General features: G+C 44.0%; 1 protein-coding gene across 1 annotated transcript in view; it reads left to right on the forward strand.

Moving 5' to 3' along the window:
* The first annotated feature begins 460 nt into the window (after window positions 1-460).
* OCLN (occludin) overlaps window positions 461-22,354 on the forward strand; it is a 61,210-nt gene continuing 39,316 nt past the window's right edge. The window contains exons 1-2 of the mRNA XM_077462476.1: window positions 461-602; window positions 14,340-14,415. Coding sequence (XP_077318602.1) covers window positions 14,366-14,415 — 50 coding nt within the window. The 5' untranslated portion in view covers window positions 461-602; window positions 14,340-14,365. The remainder of the gene's footprint in view (window positions 603-14,339; window positions 14,416-22,354) is intronic.

Here is a 22,354-nt window from a genome sequence, read left to right on the forward strand (position 1 = left end):
ACCATCCAGCCCCGCTGATTTTATTTCTCATTCTGGCTGCGGATTTATGTATAAATAACTTATTTTTTCGGCCAGTGAATATCTGTAAAATATCTTATGTGGCGCTAAAAGTAAAAAGTCCGGAGACGTTAAAAAAGAAATTCATATACAGAATGCTTTAATTAGGTGAGTTCACCCAGAGATCATCGCTATACATTGTGATCATGGGTTTCTCCCCCTCCTATAATCATGTCACCTTTCCCAATGATTGTTCCTCTGTAGAAGATCAAAGATCAGCACACATTGAGCAATAATAGACAGTCGGCTCTCCTCCGATCACCGTACAGTGCAGCACACAGCGGGCTCGGATTACAGCGCACTGACAACACTGAAACCCGATCTTCTCTAACTAGTTTCAGGTGTACTGCCTGCTGGGCCACGCCCTGATCCCCGGAGGGGAGTGGGGGAAGGGAAGGGGAGGGAGGAAATGGGCGGGGCTTAGGAGCTCCGCAATCCTGAGAGCTCGTCCTGCCCAGATCAGACTGGCTGTGGTTTGGGAAACACGAACAAGAGTTATATTGTGTGCTCTGCAGAGTGTGGAAGAGAATAGGGAGCGCATACGGGTGAGTACCTGTCCCTACAGTCCCCTCACCTGTCCCCCCGGTCCCTACAGTCCCCTCACCTGTCCCCCCGGTCCCTACAGTCCCCTCACCTGTCCTCCTGTCCCTACAGTCCCCTCACCTGTCCTCCTGTCCCCCCCGGTCCCTACAGTCCCCTCACCTGTCCTCCTGTCCCCCCGGTCCCTACAGTCCCCTCACCTGTCCTCCTGTCCCCCCCTGTCCCTACAGTCCCCTCACCTGTCCTCCTGTCCCCCCCTGTCCCTACAGTCCCCTCACCTGTCCCGCCGGTCCCTACAGTCCCCTCACCTGTCCTCCTGTCCCCCCCGGTCCCTACAGTCCCCTCACCTGTCCTCCTGTCCCCCCCGGTCCCTACAGTCCCCTCACCTGTCCTCCTGTCCCCCCCCGGTCCCTACAGTCCCCTCACCTGTCCCTACAGTCCCCTCACCTGTCCCTACAGTCCCCTCACCGGTCCCTACAGTCCCCTTTACCAGTCCCCCGGTCCCTTCAGTCCCCTTTACCAGTCCCCCGGTCCCTACAGTTCTCTCACCAGTCACCCTGTTCCTACAGTCCTCTCACCGGTCCCCCTGTCCCTACAATCCCTACAGTCATCTCACCGGTCCCCCTGTCCCTACAATCCCTACAGTCATCTCACCGGTCCCCCTGTCCCTACAATCCCTACAGTCCTCTCACCGGTCCCCCTGTCCCTACAATCCCTACAGTCCTCTCACCGGTCCCCCTGTCCCTACAATCCCTACAGTCCTCTCACCGGTCCCCCTGTCCCTACAATCCCTACAGTCCTCTCACCGGTCCCCCTGTCCCTACAATCTCCTCGCCTGTCCTCCCGTCCCCACAATCCCTACGGTTCCCTCGCCTGTCCTCCCGTCCCCACAATCCCTACGGTTCCCTCGCCTGTCCTCCCGTCCCCACAATCCCTACGGTTCCCTTGCCTGTCCTCCCCAATATACCTTACCTGTCGTCTTCAGTAATGTCGCCCCCCCCCCACCTCACCTGTCCTGCTCCTGTATCTGACCCCCACTCATAACCCTTGTAGCTCCTCAGGCTGGGCTGATGATCAGAGCGCCCCCTCTGTGTACTGTTTGTGGTTGTAAAACTGGCCTAACCTGTAGGGTTTCCCCTGTGATGGATGTGTTGTCAGTGAGCTTTGTGTGGTCTGTGTGGACATCTAGGGATATATATGTGATCAGGGAACTTTCACCTGTCAGTGTCACACTGTTTACAAACGATTCCTCCATTTCCTTTTGTCTGGTAGAATAGTGTGGTCGGAGGTTGCCCGCTGTCATCAATGCTGTTGGGCTTGGTTGAGATTTAGTTACTTGTGGGGAGTGCAGGGACTACTTATTTTTTATTTTTTTGGAAGGAATTTCACTGTTTAGAAAATTGTAGTCAGTCCTCTGTTGTTCTGCCTGCTTATTGTGTACACAAGGAGGATGCTGCTATTGATCTAGTCTTGACTAAGGTTCCATGGAGCCTAGCCAATGCTTTATGTATTATGATCAGTGTTGCCAGCTATAGCCAGGCACACTAATCATTTGGAAAAAACCCTGACAGGCTGGTTGTAGACAAGTTAGATCAACTAGTGTACCATCGGCCTGCCATGGATCGACATTTGACCAGTCCCTGCTGAACTGGCTGAGTTTTGATCCATGTGCGGTTAACTTAGTGATGTTAAACGCAATGTTTTCAATTGTATTTATTGTAAACAACAAACATCATACCTGCTCCATGGTTTTGCACAGAGCAGCTCCAAACGCTCCTCTTGTTGGGTCCCCGGCTGGAGCTCCTGTCGAGTGTCCACGGAGCAAGCAGCTTGCTGTGAGGGCACCCAAGCAGGCTCGCTCCCGAGCCGCTGCCCTGAGTGTCCATTCACACACAGAGCCGTGGATCGGCCCCACCCCCTCTCTCTCCTCATTGGCTCACTGGCTGTGCATGACGGAAGCATAGGTAAAAACAAAAAAACTTTGCTTTTTTTTTTTTTTTTTTCTAGAACTACTTTAAAGCGGAGGTCCACCCTAAAGTGGACCTTCCGCTCATCGGAACCCCCCCCCCCCCTCCGGTGCCACAATCGGCACCTTTCAGGGGGGAGGGGGGTGCAGTTACCTGGATAATCCAGGTAACTGCACCCACTTCCGGGACAGCTCTCTGCGGAAAGGGGCGTAACTTACGCCCCTTTCCGCAAGTGCCCGCCCCTTCCCACAAGTGCCCCGCTGCCTGCTGGGGAAACACACAGCTCCCAGAGGCAGAGGGGAGCATCCTTATTGCGCAGCGCAATTCGCGCATGCGCAGTAGGGAACCGGGAAATGAAGCCGAAAGGCTCCATTTCCTGATTCCCATACCCAAGATGGCGGCGGCAGGACCCGACAGACGACCTAGCGATCGGCTTCGGGTGCCGACATCGCGGGCGCGCTGGACAGGTAAGTGTCACTATTTTAAAAGTCAGCAGCTGCAGTATTTGTAGCTGCTGGCTTTTAAAAAAAAAAAAAAAAAACGCGGAGTCCCGGTGGACTCCCGCTTTAAGGATGCACTGGCACAGTTCACTCCCTTGGTCTGGTTAATTTTTGTAGTGTGAGTAAGCATACTGTGACCAGGAGCACTTGGAAAAGCTGGTCTCTTCCTCTCAGAAACCAATGATCTTTTTAACTGTGTCAGAGGGGCGAGTGCCAGTGGCCACTAAGGGCGCTCTTGCCAGTGGCCGCTGATAACTTTATGTTGGTGGATGCCATGGTTTCTATAGGCTGCTTTTTATATATATATATATATATATATATATATATATATATATATATATATATATATATATATATATATATATATATATATATATATATATATATTAATATTCCATTCCAAGATTATTCCTGAAAATAATTTTGTCATGGATGTTAACCCCTTGCTGTCGTCTCCCAGCAGCCCTTTAAGTGGGCTTTAATTCTGGAAGGCAGAGCAGCTTTCTGATCATATGATTGCTGTGATTGCCTGTCATAGCGGTTATCTAATTGGGAGCTAGTCCTAATGGGTGATCAAAGAGTGACAAAGTTGTTGGAGGGCACGTTGAGCAACACAGACTGCTTTTCAGAGGAGCTGCAGTTTAGTCTAAACTTAGTGATTATAAAGGTTTGGTTTGGTGTTGGTTTTTATTAAAAAAAAAAAAAAAAAAAAAGTCATACTTAACTGCTTTTCAAGGGTTTTGCAAAGAACAGCCCTGATCCTCCTCTTCTGGGGTGCCCAAGCCACTCCTGATTCCTCCCCTTCATCAGATGCCCCCCATGGAAAGATGCTTTCTATGGGGGCACCATTGTGTGCTTGTTTCTCAGTGTCACTGGATTTGATTGACAGCAGCAGGAGCCAAGGGCTCCTGCTGCTATCAATCTGTCCAATGAGGACCGGGGACAGCGGTTGGAGCCGATGGACTTGGGTAAGAAAAAGGGGGTGCTCTGGGGGCAGCTGCAGCAAATAAACTTTCACCTTCATGCATTAAGGTGTGAAAAACCTTAGGACTTTACAATCACTTTAAGCTGGATACACATTATACAACTTTTGTTTGTTCAGGGTTTTTTATTTTTCTGTTTTTTTACTTTTTAGATTTACCTTCAACGATGTAGTGCATAGGCTTACCTGATTGCATACAAATTAAGTGTTTAGGTTTGACCTTCTATTATATGGTTTTGATAAATCTAAAGAAAATTGTATAGTGTGTATCTAGCTTTACTTTTAAAAGGGCCTTTCACTGACATGTATCTTTTATTAGTGTCAAAGAATCTATTTTAATAAGTGTTGACTCCACCTTGGCAGCACGTGGACCTGTTTATGCCATACCTGTTCTAATTAAAGCTGGTTTTCCAGTCTAAGCAAGAATCGGGGAAACTGTTGTGAAGAGTTTACTGGCTGTTCACTTGCCAATTTGCTTATTGGTTTTGTAGTGTTCTGTTGAGCATATTAACCACTTGAGACCCGTGCTATAGCCGAATGACGGCTACAGCATGGATCTCCTTTGCTGGGACTACGTCTATTGATGTCGTCCCGTGCACGAGCAGCCTGCGCGCCCCCTGCGCGCTCTGTGATCGGCGAGTCTGAGACTCGCCTGATCACCAATCCGAGCAAGGGGTTGATCCCGACCCCTTATCACGTGATCAGCTGTCAGCCAATGACAGCTGATCATGTGATACAACGGAGCTGGTAATCGGCTATTATTCCTTTTTTTTAATTCCTCTTTATTGGCTCCTTTTTTTTTCTCCTGGCGCTGTCGCGAGGAGAAAAAAAAAGAGCCAATCACCGGCGGCCGTGATCGGGACATCAGTCCCGATCACGGCCAGCCCTGCCAGTGCCCACCTGCCCCCTGCCAGTGCCCACCTGCCCCCTGCTTTGCCACATCAATAAAAAATGTGTCCCCCCCCCCTGTCAGTGCCACCCAGCAGTGCCCAGTGCCACCCAGCAGTGCCCACAATCTGCCTCAACTAAGGTGCTGCACCCCAGTGCCACATATCTGTGCCCATCAGTGTCATCTATCAGTGCCCAGCAGTGCCGCCTATCGGAGCCGCCTATCGGAGCCCATCAGTCCCATCTATCAGTGGTACCTATCAGTGCCATCTTATCTGTGCCTATCAGTGCCCACCAGTGCAGCCTATCAGTGCCGCCTCATCAGCGCACTTCAATGAAGGAGAAAAATGACCTGTTTGCAAAATTTTATAACAAACTATTAAACATGATTTTTTTTATTTATTTTTTTTGCATCTTTTTTTTGTTTAGCAAAAAATAAAACTCCCAGCTGTAATTAAATACCACCAAAAGAAAGCTCTATTTGTGGGAAAAAAATTATAAAAATTTCATTTGGGTACAGTGTTGTATGCCCGCGCAATTGTCATTCAAAGTGCATCAGCGCTGAAAGCTGAAAATTGGTCTGGGACTGAGGGGGGTTTAAGTGCCCAGTAAGCAAGTGGTTAATCTACCACCTGCATTTCACTTGTTTGCCTATTTTGAGTGACCAGGCAATTCATATAATTGTGAAATGCCTTTGGACTAGTGATGCATTGGCTTTGATTCGTTTCCAATACAGTAAAACCTTGGATTGCAATCCTAATTCGTTCCAGAAAGATGCTTGTATCTCAAAGCGAATTTCCCCATAAGAAATAATGGAAACTCCGATGATTCATTCCACAACCATTTTAAATATTAATAAATTCTTCAGTTTACAGTGCATATGAAAAGATTATAACAATGTGACAGGTTGTGTAACCATAAAATGCCCATCTACAAATGAAGTTTCCACAAGGCGATTGGACGCAAAATCCAGCAGGAGCTACAGAGTATAAAAGAGGCACCTCCCTTCTTTTTTTTTTTTTTGTCTGTGAAGCTTATTTAAAACATAGGGCTGCATTGCACAGGAATGTGTGCAGTACCACGTTATTTATTGGATTCCCTGCTGACAGACTGTTCATGTGAGAAGGCCCTGATGGGGTGTATCGTTAGATTGTAAGGGGCCTAAGGTGGTAGACATGGTCATACGAATCTTGCTTTCATTACTAGGATGCTTGCTGACCCAGAGTTTCCTGCAGTGGCCAGTAGAATTGTACCCAGTGATGCCAAAACTGCATTTTAAACTGGCTTTCCATCACTGAAGAGGCTTGGCTGCTGTGCTTTCCTGTGTGACAGGTGCAGTAGCCAAAGAGTCCTAGTCAGTAATGCTGATCCTGTTGTTTTACCAGGCTGAGCTGCATAGAGAATGAAGTGTCTTGCATGGACAATCTGGCTTCCGTGGAAGCACCTTACTGTACTTCCAAAGTGCTGCTTGAGGCAGCCGCCTCAATTGGCCTCATGGGTGACATGGCCCTGCCAAAAGCATTTTTAGTAAAATCAAACAAGGAAGGAGAAACACACACATTGTAGACAGTAAACTCCTTGGTTCGAAGAACATGTTTTAGTTAATATATAGAAAAAGTGTGACCAGAGTGATCCTTAAGTCTACTGGTCATCCTTGGTAAGTAGACATGTCAAGCAATCTCGCTTAAGACCCCTTTCACACTGGGGCGTTTTTCAGGCGCTTTAGCGTTGAAAGAAGCTGCAACTGCAATCCCAATGCAAGACCCCTTTCACACCACACCGCCCATAGTGTGGGCGGTAAAACGCTGCTAATTTTAGCTGCGTTTTACCGACAGATTTGCGACGCATTTCGGCCGCTAGCGGAGCGCTTTTACCCCCCCCCGCTAGTGCCCGAGAAAGGGTTAAAATATTATTACAGCTCTGCCCCCATTGATTTCAATGGGGAGCAGCGGTGGAGGAGCGGTACACGCACCGCTCCAAAGAAGCTGCTGGCAGGACTTTTCCCTGACGTCCCGCCAGCACACCGCTGTAGTGTGAAAGCCCTCGGGCTTTGACACTACAAACAATGGTGCAGCTTTTTTAGGGCGGATTGCAGGCGCTATTTCTAACGCTATAGCGCCAGCAAAACACCCTGGTGTGAAAGGGGTCTAAAAGCCCATGTGCTTTCACACTGGGGCGTTTTTCAGGCGCTTTAGCTTTAAAAAAAAAAAGCGCCTGAAAAGCGCTATTGGCAGCAGCGTTTTGTGGGCGCTTTTATCCCTTTGGCCACTCGCTGGGGTTAAAAGCGCCCAATAACGCTCTAAAAATGCTGGTAAAGCGCTTCTAGTTTAAGCAGCGCTTTACGAGCGTTTTTCGGGGGCTGACACTGTGAAAGGGCTCTTAGAGCCATAAAAGTAGGCACATGGCATCTAGGAACCAGTCCTGGTTTTGATACTTTGTTGGAGGCTATGGTGTTCTTGCTTCTCTTGGCTTTCCTGAAAAACAACCAGGAATTGAACAAGCCAATTTGGGATTGCTTTAAAGACTACTTTTTGTTTATATAAGTATAATACTAGTTTATTAAGATTTTCTAAATAGAATAGTTACTGGTTTCAGCAAATTCCTCAGTGAGCACAGCTGGTCAGTGTTGGCTTCTAGGATCCTGTTCTTGTTTACATTCATGCCCCTGGCCAGGGCATTATGGTCATTTTATTTCCATCATGGCAGCTCCCATATGTGTCATGTCACACACCTTGTAAGAAGTGTGTGTTTTTACTAATGATACTACACTATGTTGGCTTGCGCGGTTTCTCCCCTTCCTTGTTTTTGTATAGATGGAATCCCCCCACCCTGCGTAGCACATAGCCCCATACTCTGCCTTAGTGTTTGTTCTTTATATATCTAGTTCTTGGCTACTCATGTGCATTCTTGGGAGTATTATTATTTTTCATTATTATTAATAATAATAATGTTATTTAAAATCAAATTTTTAGACAAATCAGTTACACTTTTTTTTAAAAATTTTTTATGATGCCTTAATTAAGACTAATACAGACTGGGTTTGAGCGCTGTGTTCCGTGTGTTTCTTGGCACTCAGGTTTTGGTTTGATTAGAAAAGCTTTGTAGTACAAGGACGAATTCCATGAATAGTTTAGGTTTTTCCTCTGACCGTATGGTTTTGGTAACTCTAAAAGAGGTTGTATAGAGAATTTTACAAATGGTACAGTATATGGCCAGCTTTTATTAGATCTCTTTAGTTTATTAAGCAACAATCTCTTTCATTTTGAGGCTGTTTGTGAGGAGGAGGTTAGGAAGCTTTGTAAATGAGCCCAAAAATGTATTTGATGTGAGGAAACTCCCTGTGAACAGGCCTCTCCTGCTTCCTCCCAGTATTATGCATACTTTGCTCCAACTGATTTGGTTGTGATGCACAGCAGGATTCTTGGCCGTTTCTGTAGAAAAACAGCACAAGAGCCTCAAACACGTGAGCTTTCATCGCTGTACTTGTTCCTCTGTGTTTACCATCGCCAGAGCCATTGTCTGAAAGGGAGTCATGAGGTGGATGAAGGAAATTCAGATATGGCCTCAGATCCAGAGGCTTCTTGTGTGCTGAATTGTCAACACTTCCAATCATGGGATTGAGGTTTAGGTCAGAATTTGGTGGGGGGGGGGATGCTTTTTGTGATATCAGTAAACCCCTTGTAGGGTTCCTTCTCATTTGTTCCACAGGTACAATAAAAAGAAAAATTCTCATGTACAATTAATGTCAAGTGTATAAAGCACAATGAAAACTTTGTGCTGTATTGTAGGCCCCATGTACACGGCTGCTGGTAAACAAATGTTCAGAGACAGTTGGCTGCTTTTTTCAGCTGCCCCTGAACTCATCCAATGTTATCTTATGTGTACATGTATACAGGTCAGTTTTTAATGTTTTTAGGCAGTTGCATTTAGAGGCTTTTCTTTGAAGGCAAAAAAATGAGTTCAGACGCCGCACTTTTAGATGCTAAACCCGGTACTGGCATTTAGCCGCATTTCATGTACATGCGTCTTTAATTTTTGGCTATTTTGAAGAAGAATATTTTTTTTTTATTTTTTTTTTTGCTAAATGCTGCATGCAAACGTGGCAAAACGGACGTTTTAAACGTGGGTTTTTATCTGTCAAGTTAAATCGTTCAGGAGTACAAAGTGCAATAAGAAAAACAAAACAATTGTACATAGATGTGTAGGACCCTTCGTTCAAGTTGTGCTAAAGGCAGGATTATTTGGGGAGGATATCTCTAGAGATCTCTACTGTGTTGTAGAAGCAAGTCTAAAATGGGGTAACACGTGTCTGTGTACACAGTTATATATATTTTTTTTATAAGAAAAACGAAGGGGAAATGGGGGTGTTGGGGAAGGGGGGTGGGTCACCCCCATGGAGCAGGGTGAACAGCATCAATCAATCAGTGGAGATCACCGACAAGGAGTCTTAATTGGGTATATTTGAGGAATTTGTCAGATTTCTAATTTTTTTAAATACTGCAGATTAAGGAAGATTGTAGCATGGGGCAGTGTGGTTTTACTGAAAATAAGGGAGATCCCTAAAGGAAATGCTAAATCTAGTGCAACATGAGGTTACTTTTATTGTCTCTATAGCCAAAGCTTCTTCGTTTTGGACACTGAACTGACATACCAAAATGTTATGGGAAAACCGTTAAGATCTGCTTAGAGCAGCCTTTTTCAACTAGGGTGCCCTGGCAAAATTTCTAAAATATATGCCCCAAAATTGTATACAAGCCTTCCTTTTTAGTTACACAAAGCCACAGGTTTTTATTGTGCACCATTAGGACCTTCTAACCGCGGTGTCTTGTCGAATACTGTCCCCCTTTGGATTGTGTCCACCCTGTGCTGCACTTGTGCAGTACAGAGGACAAGGAGATGCCAAAGGTCTCTGAAGATGAACAGCGCCTGTGCACTGAGTCCAGGTTCAAGTCCCACCATCCAAGTGGACATAGAGTTGGAATAAAAAAATTGCAGAGCGATGCCGTGCCCGAAGCGTGGCGAGCGGCCCTCTTACTAAGTGCTGTTTAACATCATCTACCATATGTCTACTTGCATGGTGGGGCTTCAACCTGGACTCAGGGCACAAGGTACTATCAAGTGCGCAGATGCCGTTCATCTTCTGGAACTTTCGGCGTCTTCCATACTGCGCAGTATGGGGCGGACGTTATCTGATGGGGGGACAGTTCTCAGCAGAACACTGGCATCTTCAAAGCCAATGACATTGTTAGTTGATAAGGAGGATGTCGGTTGTCTGCACAGCATCCTTGTTTGTTTTCCCCTGCCCCTCTCCATCAGTGATGGGGGTCACATTTGCTGAGTAGTGAAGAGAAACCCTGGAATACTAGTCGGTACCAGTGTGCAAGAGTGTTTTTTGATTTGGAAGAATAACAAACCTCAAATGTTGGGTGTCCTACATGTGTGGCCGTTGATGCATTATGCAAACCTATTAGCGTAGTATTTTTTTTTTTACATTTTAGAAAACATGGAAGTGCTGGTGATCGACTCTCATCGCCTCACACTGACAGTGTGTGGTGAGGAGAGCGGATCCTCGCAGGGAACACACGGACATGTAATCGGGGCACTATCGTGGCCACCAATCCATGCCCATTAGTGATGCCAGTCACTGCTGCCCATGCCGCCTGATCAGTACTCATCAGTGAAGAGGAAGATTTACTTTATTTACTTTTTTTATTTTTTATTTATAAAAAAATGAAAAACCCCAGCAGTGATTAAATGCCACCAAAAGAAAGCTCTATTTGTGTGACGAAAATGATAAAATTTGGGTACAGTGTTGCATGAACGTGCAATTATCGTTCATAGACGGCGCTGAAAATCGGCCTGTACAGGAAGAGGGTGAAAGTGGCCAGTATTGATGTGGTTAAACTGATAGTGTTACATAATCTCAGTGCGCCCCCCTCTCACCTTTTTTATATCTTTTAGCCTTTGTGGGCAATTGAAGAGGCTTGGCACGTTCATGGCTCTAGCCGCCGATCCTTATCCAAGCCTGCTTGGAGCAAAGTCTATTAGCTAAAATGTGCTTTCTCAGCTGATGGCTCTTGTTTCCCTCTAGGTCACCAGTGCGTCTTTTCTTTAGACTCCATTCACACTGGGGCGTTTTCAGGCGCTTCAGTGTTAAAATAAGTGCCTGAAAGAAGGGGGGAGGTTAGTTGGGTAGGCAGCCCATCGCTGAACTTTCCAGATCAGCGGATTCATCTGTGCTCTGACAGCTACTGCTCTCATACTATGCTCCAACATAGTCACTCTACAGAATCCACCCACAGCTGTCATGAAAAACACACCATGCATGCGCAGCTGCTGGAAAGCAAGTGACTGTCTACATGTGTCTGGTGCACACTCCATGTGCACTGGACACATAGGCATCTGCAGGAGGGGGCAGAGAATGGGCACTGGGTGGTATTCCCCATTTTAAGTCTTGCATAAAAAAAATGCTGGAGGGGTGCAGTTCTGTGCCCTTGCACTGGATGCTGGACGAACCTGTCCCGGTACTGCCTCTCGGGCAACCTTTACAATCTTTATAAGGAAAGTCCTTGGTTTAGGCCCCAAAAAGGTTCTAGTTCATTGAATAGGGTACAACAAAAATCGCCCTCAATCTGACCTATTTATGCATCTGGAATACGGGTTAATCTGTTTTGGACTTTATATGGAGCTCAAGACTGTAGGACACAGAAGACCGTGTACAATGAAACTGAAAAAAATATGATCTAAAAATGGCTTTTAATCTGTTCATGATTCTGACCGGTACTTATTATTTATTATTAGTAGCCCCATCAGAATAGACACCAGCTATGGGAATGCATAGTGTCTGCTTTTCCAATAGAGCTAGGGAACATATTCTTGAACAGACTGCAATAAAGATTCCAATATTATTATTTTTTTTCCCCAACTAACATGGTTTTCAGCTGCATTGGGTACTCTGTTCCTGGGGTTTGTTTTAGTCCTAAATTGTGATGATGTAGTATGACCAGACATGGGATGTGGCCTGAATGTTTCAGAGTAGGGAAATTGCTAGTCGTACCTTTTTGGCTTGGATGTGTTTTTTGTTTTATGAGCCATACAATGAAGAATGTCTCAGTGATAGAAGATTCATTATTAACAAATATTAAATGACTGGATTGATTAGATCTTGCATAATTGAATTGTGTGTGTATCTGAAAAAACATGTCTTAAAGCGATTCTGCACCAAAAAAAAAAAAAATTAAAAGCCAGCAGCTACTAATATTGCAGCTGCTGACTTTTAATAAATTGACACTTGCCTGTCCCAGGGTCCAGCGATGTCGGCGGCAGATGACGAGTGATCGCTCGTCTCTCTGCTGCCCCTGCCGCCATCCTCTGTCAGGGAATCGGGAAGTGAAGCGTTGCGGCTTCACTGCCCGGTTCCCTACTGCGCATGTGCAAGTCGCGCTGCGCATCTCTGCTGGTCCCCGTTGTGTCCTGGGAACTGTGTGTTTCCCAGAACACAAAGGGGGGCGGGGCATCTGCGGCGGTCCCGGAAATGGGTGCAGATACCTGGATTATCCAGGTAACTGCACCCCCCCCTCTCTCTCTGAAAGGTGCCGATTTGTGGTACCGGAGGGGGGGAGGGATCAGATTAGCGGAAATTCCACTTTAGGGTGGAGAACCGCTTTAATAAGAGTGAGCTGAGTTTTTTCACCCCCCAAATCTGTGAGAAGTTTTTTAGTTAAGATAATTTCTTTATTAGAATATTTTGTGATTGAGGTATTAAGAACATGATGTTTTAAATGAATACATCTACTTACGTATGTAGTATTGGATTTAGAAGTTAAAGGAAACTTGTGTGTAAAGTTTTAAATATAAATGCATACAAGTCTTGCCCACCCCCATGGAATGACTTGCATAGAGATGGTGTTGTATTTCAACATCTGGCATTAGACTGAAGGTTAGAAAACCATTTTGCCGCAGTTTTCTGTGGAACTAGAAGACAAACAAACCTTTTTTTAGGAGAAGATGGGGGCTGAATTTAGGAGTAAAAAGCTAGTACAGTAACGTTTTTTGGGACACTCGCACCACAAGGACAGCTGTAGACACACTCCACGAGACATTAAATGCATACGGAGTTGTAAAGGGAATTTTTTTTTTTTTTTTTTTTTTTTTTTTTTTTTTTTTTATAAATAACAAACGTTATACTTCCACTGTGCAGCTCGTTTTGCACAGAGTGGCCCCAAACCTGGTCTTCTGGGGTCCCTCAGCGGCTGTCTCAGCTTCCCCCCCACAAGTACTTCTCACGTTCGTGTGAGCTCCCTCGCACGGTGCGAAGCACTTTTGGGCATGCTCCCGTGATACAGCTGGCGGCTATAGCCGCTCACTGTATCACTCTGCCCCGCCTCCCAGCACTCCGTGTCATTGGATGTGATTGACAGCAACGCGAGCCAATGGCTGCACTGCTTTCAATCTATCCACTCCAGCCAATCAACGGCCAGGCTGAACGGCGAAGAGGATGTCGGAGGGGAGCTTGGGACTTTCAAGGGGGTCAGCTAAGTAAAATGGGGGGGCTGGGGGCACCGGCACTGTCAGATGTTTTTTCACCTTAATGCATAGAATGCTTTAAGGTGAAAAAATGTTTACCTTTGCAACCCCTTTAAGAATATAATACATTAATGACATTCTATACTTTTGATATTGTAATATTTTGGTATTTTTTATTAAATCAATTTTTGTTTTTACATGAGAACTGAACGGACTTTATTGGAAATTTCCTCATCAATATGAATTATTGAAATATCGTTACTACCGTAAAAATGTGAATCTTACAGTGATACGTTTTTTTTTTTAAACGCATTGCTTTCCAATTGAACTAGGAAGAGGTCTCAATAGGAGTGTGCTACTTATGTTCGCAAACATAGAATGCTTCCAACAGGAAATTGACTTGAAAAACATTTTTAAACGATGTGCTCTTCCAAATTGTATCCCATTTAATTCTTTGTGACGGCAGTGTGTAATTTAGAGGACGGAGGTATTTCAATGTCCTAAGTAGCTGCTGATAGACTCTATTGTGTCCATTTTCCCAGTGCTACATATTCACAAACCAGTCATTACACTAGATAACTAGTGTGCAGTTTTTGTAATATATGGATGGCTTGGTGATCTTCCTTTTTAATAGTAAGTCAATTGTCATCTACAGTCTGGGACAGGACACAGCGAGTTGGTGACTGTGATTACTGAATAATGCGTCTTTGTTTCTTATTACCTACTATTATACAAAAAGAGGATGTTTTTAGGTCTTTACTTACAGAACTGTCATTTGTGTCCTTGTAGGATTCCTTTATATTAAAGTTCTGAGTAGCTGATCTGGACAGAACATGCTCATTAATCCACATTTTTTTTTTTTTTCCTTTTTTATTTTAGGTTCGTTCTTCTGACCAGCATCAAAAATGTCTTCCAAACCATTTGAAAGTCCTCCTCCGTACAGGCCCGATGAGTAGTACGTATCTGTCTTTCTTTAATATCAAATAAACATGTGATAAGAAATGTAAACTAGGTGCAGCAGGTTACACTGAGCTTATGTGATAAGCGGGTGATGGTGTCCAACTTGTATGTACACTTGTAAGTTGATTAGCCAGTAGGATTTATAATGCTTCTGGCAAAGAAAGATCTCTTCAATCTCCAAAGCTTTGGTTTTTACAAGCTTTTTAAATTTAAAAGGTAAAGCTGGCCACACATTATACAAATTTCTTATTCAATTTCCTTTACATTTACCTTCAACTATGTAGTGCAAATGCCTGCCTGATTGCATACAATTTGAAAATGTTTTTAGGTTTGACTTCCTATTATATGGTTTTAGAAAAGCTAAAGGAAAATTTCACCAGAGTATTGTATAATGTATAGAGCGAGAGCAATAATTTTGGCCCTAGACCTCCTCTGTAACTCAAAATGTGTAACCAGTAAAAAAAATTTAAAGCGTTGCCTATGGGGCTTTTTAAGTAGCGACGTTTGGTGCCATTGCAATTTTGAAGGGTGACATGTTCAATATCCCTTTACTTGGCGTAACTTCATCTTTCACATTATGCAAAAACATTGGGCTAACTTTACTGGGTTTTTTTTTTGTTTTTTTTTTAGCACAAAACTGTTGTTTTTTTGAAAAAAAAAAAAAAAAAAAAAGCGTTCGAAAAATTGCTGCGCGAATACCGTGCGAGATAAAGTTTTAACAACCACCATTGTATTCTTTAGGGTCTTTGCTAAAAAACATAATGTTTTGGAGTTCTATGTAATTTTCTAGCAAATAAATGATGATTTTTACATGTAGGAGAGAAATGTCAGAATTGTCCTGGGTGCTCCAGAACACCTGATGGTGCTCCCTGCATGTTGGGCCTCTGTATGTGGCCACTCTGTGTAAAAAAATCTCACACATGTGGTATCGTCTTACTCGGGAGTAATAGCAGAATGTGTTTTGGGGTGTAATTTGTGGTGTGCATATGCTGTGTGTGTGAGAGATATAATATGGTAATTTTCTGGAGAAAAAAAATCTTGATTTTTTTGCATTTGAATTGTGGGAAAAAATGACAACTTCAAAACACTCATCATGCCTCTTACTAAATACCTTGGAATGTCTTCTTTCCAAAAAGGGGTCATTTGGGGGGTATTTGTACTTTTCTGGCATTTTAGGATCTCAAGAAATGAGATGGGCTGTCAGTACTTCAGGTGCGATCAATTTTCAGATATTGGCACCATAGCTTGTGGACTCTATAACTTTCGCAAAGACCAAATAATATCCACCAATTTGTACTTATTTTTACCAAAGATATGTAGTGGTATAAATGTTGGCCAAAATTTATGAAGAAAAATTACTAATTTTCTAAATTTTATAACAGAAACAAAGAAAAATCATTTTTCTTTTTTTTTTTTTTTTTTTTTACAGAATTTTCGGTTTTTTTCTTTTAAAGCACAAAAAATAAAAAACCCCAGCAGTGATTAAATACCACCAAAAGAAAGCTCTATTTGTGTGAAAAAAAAGTACAAACATTTCATATGGGTACAGTGTTGCATGACTGAGTAATTGTCATTCAAAATGTGAGAGCACCGAAAGCTGAAAATTGGTCTGGTTATTAAGGGGGTTTAAAGTGGTTGTAAACCCTTACAACACACTTTGACCTACAGGTAAGCCTAGATTAAGGCTTACCTGTAGGTCCAAGAAATATCTCCTAAACCTACACGTTTAGGAGATATTTGCCGAAATGCAAGTGAGCGCGGCACCCATCAACGGCGATATGCCACATGTGGCGGCTCCTGTGCGCATGCGCGACGTCATCCCGGCTTCGCCGAATGACAGCGGCGGAGCAGCGAGACCCACCGAGAAGATGGATGCAGCGGACTACTGGGGACAGTGGTGACTTCGCTGGCTCCTGTGTCAGGTAAGTGACACATAATGGACTACTATGCATAGTAGTCGATTATGCTTTACCTTTGCAGGGAATGAAAGAGGAAGTAAACTCATCAGGGTTTACTTCCCCTTTAAGTGCCAAGTGGTTAAAGGAAGCTCCTCCGCCATAGTTTCAAATTTGGGTTACTGCACAGACCTGGAAGAAATGCTCAAAGCACACCATGATTCAAGGAAGCATGCACATGCCTCTTGTATTTCGACAATAGTTGCTTATTCCAAAGTTTTCCTACAATCTCTTCTTTGTATGAAATCCTTATTTTACAAATCTAATGCAAGGTGTTTCAGGTCCTCTTCACATTTGTCTTTGCTGCTGTAAAATTCATACATCTTATTGTATTTTTAGTAAAATATATATGTGTGTGTGTGTATATATGTATGTGTATTTTCTTTTAGATTTACTCAACTAAAATATTTCCAAAAAGTTCCTCTGATCCCTGAACATGAAAGATATGTGGCAAACACTTGATATCCACTTTATTAGAGTGTTGAATAATGTGAATAGTACTTCATTGCCACTCGTTCGTGGTCCGCACCTACAGTGCTAAGAAGACTGGACGGTCACACGCAGGAATGATAAGTAGTGCGCTGGGCATGGCCTGGAATAAAATTGGGTCAGAGAGCCCCCAATAATTGGTGGTTAGGGGGCTGTTTATTTTTTTAAAGAAAAAAGTTTAGTGACTTCCAGTGTGGGTCAAAATGCGACAGATTCTTTTTCATTACCTAGACCCTCAAACTGAGGAACTAGGGGCAGGAGAACTAATTCCCTCAGGGGACCATGGTGAGGCTGATGACTTCACTTCTTAGGTGTCAAATGCAGGAGAATCAGCTGTTCCAATCTTAAGATTAAGATAGATGGTATTCTACATATATTTGGTAAAAAAAAAATTGCAATAAGCGCTTGGTTTGCACAAAACTTATAACGTTAACAAAATAGCGGATAGTTTTATGGCATTTTTTTATTTTATTTTTTTTAACTAGTAATGGCGGTGATCAACTACTTTTTTATTGTGACTGCAACATTATGGCGGACACATCGGACATTTTTGACACATTTTTGGGACCATTGTCATTTATGCAGCAATCGGTGCTATACAAATGCACTGATTCCTGTGTAAATGACACTGGCAGTGTAGACGTTAAGTAGCCCTGGGGAGTGTTTCTAACTGTGGGGGGCGTAGCTTTGTATGACACGTCACTGATCTCTGCTCTGATCACAGGGAGCAGAGATCAGTGACACTGTCACTAGGCAGAATGGGGAGATGCTTGTTTACATTAGAATCTCCCCATGAGACGATCGCGGCGATCGAGTCCGCGGGACCCGAGATCGGACTCGAGGAGGTCCTGGCTGGTGGCGCGCACGCGATGGCATGGCAACAAATTAAAAGGGAGGCACCTGTACGCCCATTTGCCTGTCCGTGACGTTCTGCTGATGTAAATCGGTGTGCGCCGGTGGGCAAGTGCGTAAATGAACGCTACAGTGAATTTCATGATTGTCAACCCGTTTTTGGTTAATGAGAACATGGACATGTTTAAAGCTTAGTATACATGGCTAGTTTGTGTTTATTTTTTTCATTCATCCCAGCAGGCTGAAGGGGGAAAAAAAAAACTGACCGCTCTGGTTGGAGCTGCTGTGCCAACAATGCGATGTTAGTACAGCAGTCTCCCCTGCTATTCTTTTGTGTTCTGATAGTTGGAAGTCCCCCCCCCCCCCCCCCCCCCCAGCCCCTGGAAAGTGCCTGTCTACCTTTTCCAGTCATGCCCCTTTTGACAGAAGCTGTCCTGACCGGCTGCAGTGCATGCAGGCCGAATGTTGGCCCATTTCTTTTGAACCAGCCAATGCTGTCTGATTTTTCGGCCCGTGTGTGAGTGGCTTAACTCAGTCATGTTTTGTATAATTTGCTTGGCTACTAATTCTACAGTATCTCACAAAAGTGAGTACACCCCTCACATTTTTGTCAATATTTTTTATATCTTTTGTGACCACTCTAAAGAAATGACACTTTGCTATAATGTAAAGTAGTGAGTGTACACATTGTATAACAGTGTAAATTTGCTGTCCCCTCAAAATAACTCAACACACAGCCATTAATGTATAAATTGCTGGCATCAAAAGTGAGTACACCCCTAAGTGAAAATGTCCAAATTGGGCCCAAAGTATCAATATTTTGTGTGGCCACCATTATTTTCCCGCACTGCCTTAACCCTCTTGGGCATGGATTTCACCAGCGCTTCACAGGTTACCACCGGAATCCTCTTGTGCTCCTCCATGATGACATCACAGAGCTGGTGGATGTTACAGATCTTGCACTCCTCCACCTTCCATTTGAGGATGCCCCACAGATGCTCAATAGGGTTTAGTTCTGGAGACATGCTTGACCAGTCCATCACCTTTTACTATCGACTTCTTCAGCAAGCAGTAGGTGTGTTTTGGAGTCGTTATGTTCGAATACGGCCCAGTCTTCGAAGGGAGGTGATCATGATCTGCTTCAGTATGTCACAGTACATGTTGTTGGCATTTATGGGTCCCTCAATGAACTGTAGCTCCCCAGTGCCGGCAGCACTCGTGCAGCCTCAGACCTTGACACTCCCACCACCATGCTTGACTGTAGGCAAGACACACTTGTCTCCTTACCTGGTTGCTGCAACACACGCTTGACACCATCTTAACCAAATAAGTTTATCTTGGTCTCCTCAGACCAAAGGACATGGTTCTAGTAATCCATGTCCGTAGTCTGCTTGTCTTCAGCAGACTGTGGGCTTTCTTGTGCATCATCTTTAGAAGAGGCTTCCTTCTGGGATGATGGCCGTGTGCGGCGTATGGTCTAAGCACTGACAGGCTGACCCACCCCTTCAACCTCTGCAGCAATGCTGGCAGCACTCATACATCTGTTTCCCAAAGACAACCTCTGGAAATATCGCTGAGCACATGCACTCAACTTCTTTGGTCGACCATGGCGAGGCCTGTTCTGAGTGCAACCTGTCCTGTTAACCACTTAAGGACCGCCGCTGGAAGGCGAGCATGTACGTGCTCGCCTTCCAGCGGGTGGGGGGTCCGATCGGACCCCCTCCCGCTGGATGCGGTAGTCCGTTTCGCTGCAGGAGCGATCTGGGATGAGGGGATGGCCGTTGGTTTCTGGCCATCCCCTCTCAATCGCTCCTGGCGAATGAGAAGCTTTCCCCGCCTGTGTATAGTAAACACAGGCAGGGAGGAAGTGATGTCGTTCTCCTCAGGGAGGTCTTTTTGACCGGACTACGAGGAGAACACAGAAAGTAAGTGTGCACCAACACTACACTGACATGTAGGTACACATAGGCACACAAACCCACCCCCCCTCCCAGTCACAGTGTCGCTTATTGCAGTGATCATTTATTTTCTGATCACTGCATTTAGTGTCAGTTGTGACAGTAAAAGCTGTCAGGGCAGTTAGTGTTAGGTCCAGGATAGCCCCCTACCCCCCCATAAAGGTTTAACCCCCTGATTGCCCCTAGTTAACCCTTTCACACCCTTTTGCCAGTGTCACTAAGCGATCATTTTTCTGATCGCTGCATTAGTGTCGCTAGGTAGCTAGTTATTTTTTAGGTTCACCGCCAGGTTTTTATAGCGCTAGGTACCCCCATATACTACCCAGTAATGGTTTTAACCCCCTGATTGCCCCTAGTTAACCCTTTCACCAGCGATCACTGTATAAGTGACACTGGTTAGCCAGTTATTTAGGTTCCCCGTCAGGTTTTTATATAGCGCCAGGGACCCCCATATACTACCTAATAAATATTTGAACCCTCTGATTGCCCCTAGTTAACTCTTTCACCAGTGATCACCGTATAAGTGTTACGGGTGACTCTGGTTAGTTTGCTTTTTATAGCATCAGGGCACCCACCATTTATTACCCAATAAAGGTTTAACCCCCTGATCACCCGGCGGGTGATATCAATTAGGTTTTAGGGTCAGGGTCTGCGTCGCCCCAGGCAGCGCTAGGTTAGTGCCAGTACCGCTAACACCCACGCGCAAAGCATAAACCTCCCGTAGTGGTATAGAATCTGAACAGATCAATATCTGATCTGATCAGATCTATACTAGCGTCCCCAGCAGTTTAGGGTTCCAAAAAAACGCATTGTTAGCGGGATCAGCCCAGATACCTGCTGACACCTGCATTTTTGCCCCTCCGCCCAGCCCACCCAAGTGCAGTATCGATCGATCAATCACTGTCACTTAGAAAACACTAAACGCATAACTGCAACGATCGCAGAGTCAGGCCTGATCCCTGCGATCGCTAACAGTTTTTTTTGGTAGCGTTTTATATTTAAATCCGGAAGGCAGTGCTTGGTTTTCGGGGTCCCGTACATGGCTAGGCTCCCAAAAAGTCCCCACATGTGTATTCCCCTACTCGGGAGAAGCAGCAGAATTTATTTTTGGGTGTAATTTCACTTATACCCATATCATATGTGAGCAATATATCATTTAGTGACAACTTTGTGCAAAAAAATAAAAAGTAATCCTGCAACTTATATAAATATTTCATGGACTCAACATGCCTCTCAGTAAATAGCTTGGGGTGTCTACTTTCCAAAATGGGGTCATTTGGGGGGTGGTTTTGTGTTATTTTGGCATTTTATGGCCTTTGAAACTGTGATAGGTAGTGAGGAGTGAAATCAAAAATTTGCACCCTTAGAAATCCTGAAGGCAGTGATTGGTTTTCGGGGTGCCGTACGCGGCTAGACTCTCAAAGTCCCGCATATGTGGTATCCCCATACTCGGGAGAAGCAGCAGAATATATTTTGGGGTGAAATTCTACATTTAACTATGGCATGTGTGAGCAATATATCATTTAGTGACAACTTTTTGTAAACTTTTTTTTTTTTTTTTTTTGTGTCATTATTCAATCACTTGGCACAAAAAAAATTCAATGGGCTCACATGCCCTCAGCAATTTCCTTGGGGTGTCTACTTTCCAAAATGGGGTCATTTGGGGTGGGGTTTGTACTGCCCTGCCATTTTAGCACCTCAAGAAATGAGATGGGCAGTCATAAATTAAAAGCTGTGTAAATTCCAGAAAATATACTCTAGTTTGTAGACGCTATAACTTTTGCACAAACCAATAAATATACGCTTATTGATTTTTTTTTTTTTTTTTTTTTTTTTTTTTTTTACTAAAGACATGTAGCTGAATAAATTTTGCCCTAAATGTATGACTAAAATTGAGTTTATTCGATTTTTCTTATAACAATTTTTTTTTTCTCGAAATTTTCGGTCTTTTTTCATTTATATAAAAATAAAAATCGCAGAGGCAATGAAATACCATCAAAAGAAAGCTCTATTTGTGGGAAGAAAAGGACGCAAATTTAGTTTGGGTACAACATTGCATGACCGCAATTACCAGTTTAAAGCAGTGCAGTGCAAAATTGTAAAAAGACCTCTGGTCCTTTAGGCTGACAATTGGTCTGGGGCTGAAGTGGTTAAACTGCTGTATGGTCGTGGCCACCATTCTGCAGCTCTGTTTCAGGGTCTTGGCAATCTTCTTATGGCCTAGGCAATCTTCATGTAGAGCAACAATTCTTTTTTTCAGATCCTCAGTTTGTTGCCATGGTGCCATGTTGAACTTCCAGTGACCAGTATAAGAGACATCACCAAATTTTAACACACCTGTGTCCCATTCATACCTGAGACCTTGTAACACTGAGTTGCATGACACTAGGGAGGGAAAATGGCTAATTGAGGCAAATTTGGACATTTTCACTTAGGGGTGTACTCGCCTTTTTTTTTTTTGTTTGTTTTTTGCCAGTGGTTTAGACATAGGTGTGTCTTGAGTTATTTTGAGGGACACCAAATTTACACTGTTATACAAGCTGTACACTCACTACTTTACATTGTAGCAAAGTGTCATTTCTTCAGTGTTGTCACATGAAAAGATAAAATATTTACAAAAATATGAGGGGTGTAATCACTTGTGAGATACTGTGTATATAATGTTTTGACCATGTTCTTT

The sequence above is a fragment of the Lithobates pipiens genome, unplaced genomic scaffold (assembly GCF_037356315.1).
Source record: "Lithobates pipiens isolate NorthernLeopardFrog02 unplaced genomic scaffold, aLitPip1_a1.2 Scaffold_3, whole genome shotgun sequence".
In the NCBI taxonomy this organism is placed as follows: domain Eukaryota; kingdom Metazoa; phylum Chordata; class Amphibia; order Anura; family Ranidae; genus Lithobates; species Lithobates pipiens.